This window comes from Anopheles bellator, unplaced genomic scaffold (assembly GCF_943735745.2).
Source record: "Anopheles bellator unplaced genomic scaffold, idAnoBellAS_SP24_06.2 scaffold01983_ctg1, whole genome shotgun sequence".
Taxonomy (NCBI): Eukaryota; Metazoa; Arthropoda; class Insecta; order Diptera; family Culicidae; genus Anopheles; species Anopheles bellator.
The window spans coordinates 1-1755 of NW_026686105.1; the positions used below are offsets into that span (position 1 = coordinate 1).

At 43.0% G+C, this 1755-nt stretch overlaps 1 protein-coding gene across 1 annotated transcript; it reads left to right on the forward strand.

The window, feature by feature from the left end:
* Positions 1–75: 75 nt before the first annotated feature.
* LOC131214705 (general odorant-binding protein 45-like) lies at positions 76–607 on the forward strand (the record flags this gene model as incomplete). Its single annotated transcript, XM_058209038.1, has 1 exon — positions 76–607. A coding segment is annotated over one exon (532 nt), but the record flags the coding sequence as incomplete, so codon positions are not given.
* Positions 608–1755: the final 1148 nt, after the last annotated feature.

Genomic DNA, 1755 nt, shown 5'->3' on the forward strand with positions numbered 1-1755 from the left:
GTGCAGTACGAGCGAGCAACGAAGGAGTGTGTGGACCGCCGACTGAACCCGACGACCGGTAATCCTTCACTGCAGGACTGCTGTTGTCGGGCGTACAACACCTTTCTGTGCTACTTGGAAAACTACGGAACCCTGGTCTACAGTCCCCAGTACTATCCTGAGGATCGCTCCCGGCAGGTGCAGATCTCGTACGAATGCCTCAATATGCTGCAGGTACCCAAAACCCTGCTGCAGTGTATCGCCAATGGTACTATCCTTGATGTACCCGAGATCCGGTGTCTCGGCCGGTGTTTCTTCCTTCGTCTGGGACTGTACGACGAAGTGCGAGGCGTTAATCTGCGCCGGATGTACACTCGCGACTACGAGACTCCCAACAAAAGGTACCTCTCGAAAGAAACCTACGATAAGCTGTGTGCCATACGTTCAACCAGCCCTGATCAGTGCACGGAGGTTTACCGTGCGTATTTCGAAGTAATTGGAGCACTGGAAACATCTTTCAACAGTATCTCGATCGTGCAGGAGGCCGCGAGCCGAGCGTTGAGCGATGGATTGCCTTGTGAGGTACTGAACCGTAATCCAAAGGAACCTAAGGAATACTGTCAACCGCGTAAGGAATACTGCCAAACACCTAGGGAATATTATCAACCACCTAAGGAATACTACCAACCACCTAAGGAATACTACCAACCACCTAACAACTGCGGCCCTTGGCTAAGTGGCTATCCTTCATTGGAGTTTGTAGTACCATGTGCAGCCAACGTATAGGAAACCTCTCCGGACGTCGTCTAACTGCGACTGCTCTTCCATAGAGTTTCCCGAAAGTCTGCTTCAAAAGCACTTAGATATTGTGTTTCAACAATTGTGTTCACTAGTTCGGTTGGTTTCAGACTAGAGCAATGAAACAGCTGCTACTCCTAGATCATCCCGCTGTCCGTCAGTCTAATACGGCGTTATGTAAACCTCAAAGTTTAACTTCTAGCAAACACGGTGGAAATAAGCACATCTGTATGATCGTAAGAGTTGGATTGGGTCACTGTATTTACTGTACCATTTCTAGTGGGAAAGTGTTGCCAGTCGTTTTTTTATTGGTTCGTGTATTGAATAGTTGAAATTTTATTGATTCGTGTATTCATTTATTGGTTTCTATTTAATATCTAATGTTAAATGTATTGATTAAATAAAATTGCAAACGCATGCCCTTCGAGGTGACCAATGCAATTGTGAGCTTTACGACTATTCCTTAAATAACTGATGATAAGCATAAATCGATCGGCCGATCGATGAATCAAACGATCAGTTAATGTGGTTCTAAGTCGGCTGCTAGTGGCCCCATCACTATTCGATCTTAGTTCGATGGCATGTTTTGATTAAATCAATGAACACATTCTTTCGTCCCAATTAATGAATTTTTGCTATGTTGTATGTTAAAATAATAAAATGTGGATGTATACATTGAAAGTAGAGAAGCCATCATTCAAATTAAACAACCAAAAGATAATCCATTAATTCCCAATCAGGTTTCATAATAGACTTCTATCAGGACTAACTCTATGAAAGTAGATTGTGTAAATAGATGGCCTTAGCTTTAAATTCGGCCTTTCCAACTATGTTTTTTTGGCAATATGACCTTGTTTTGTCATCTGGAAAATGATTTCATGTTGAAAAAAAAAAAACTTAGTTTGCAACTCATCTCGACTGTCAACCATGTCGACTTTTGTGCCTGAAAATAACGTTTTGAGGGGTTCATTGCTTCTC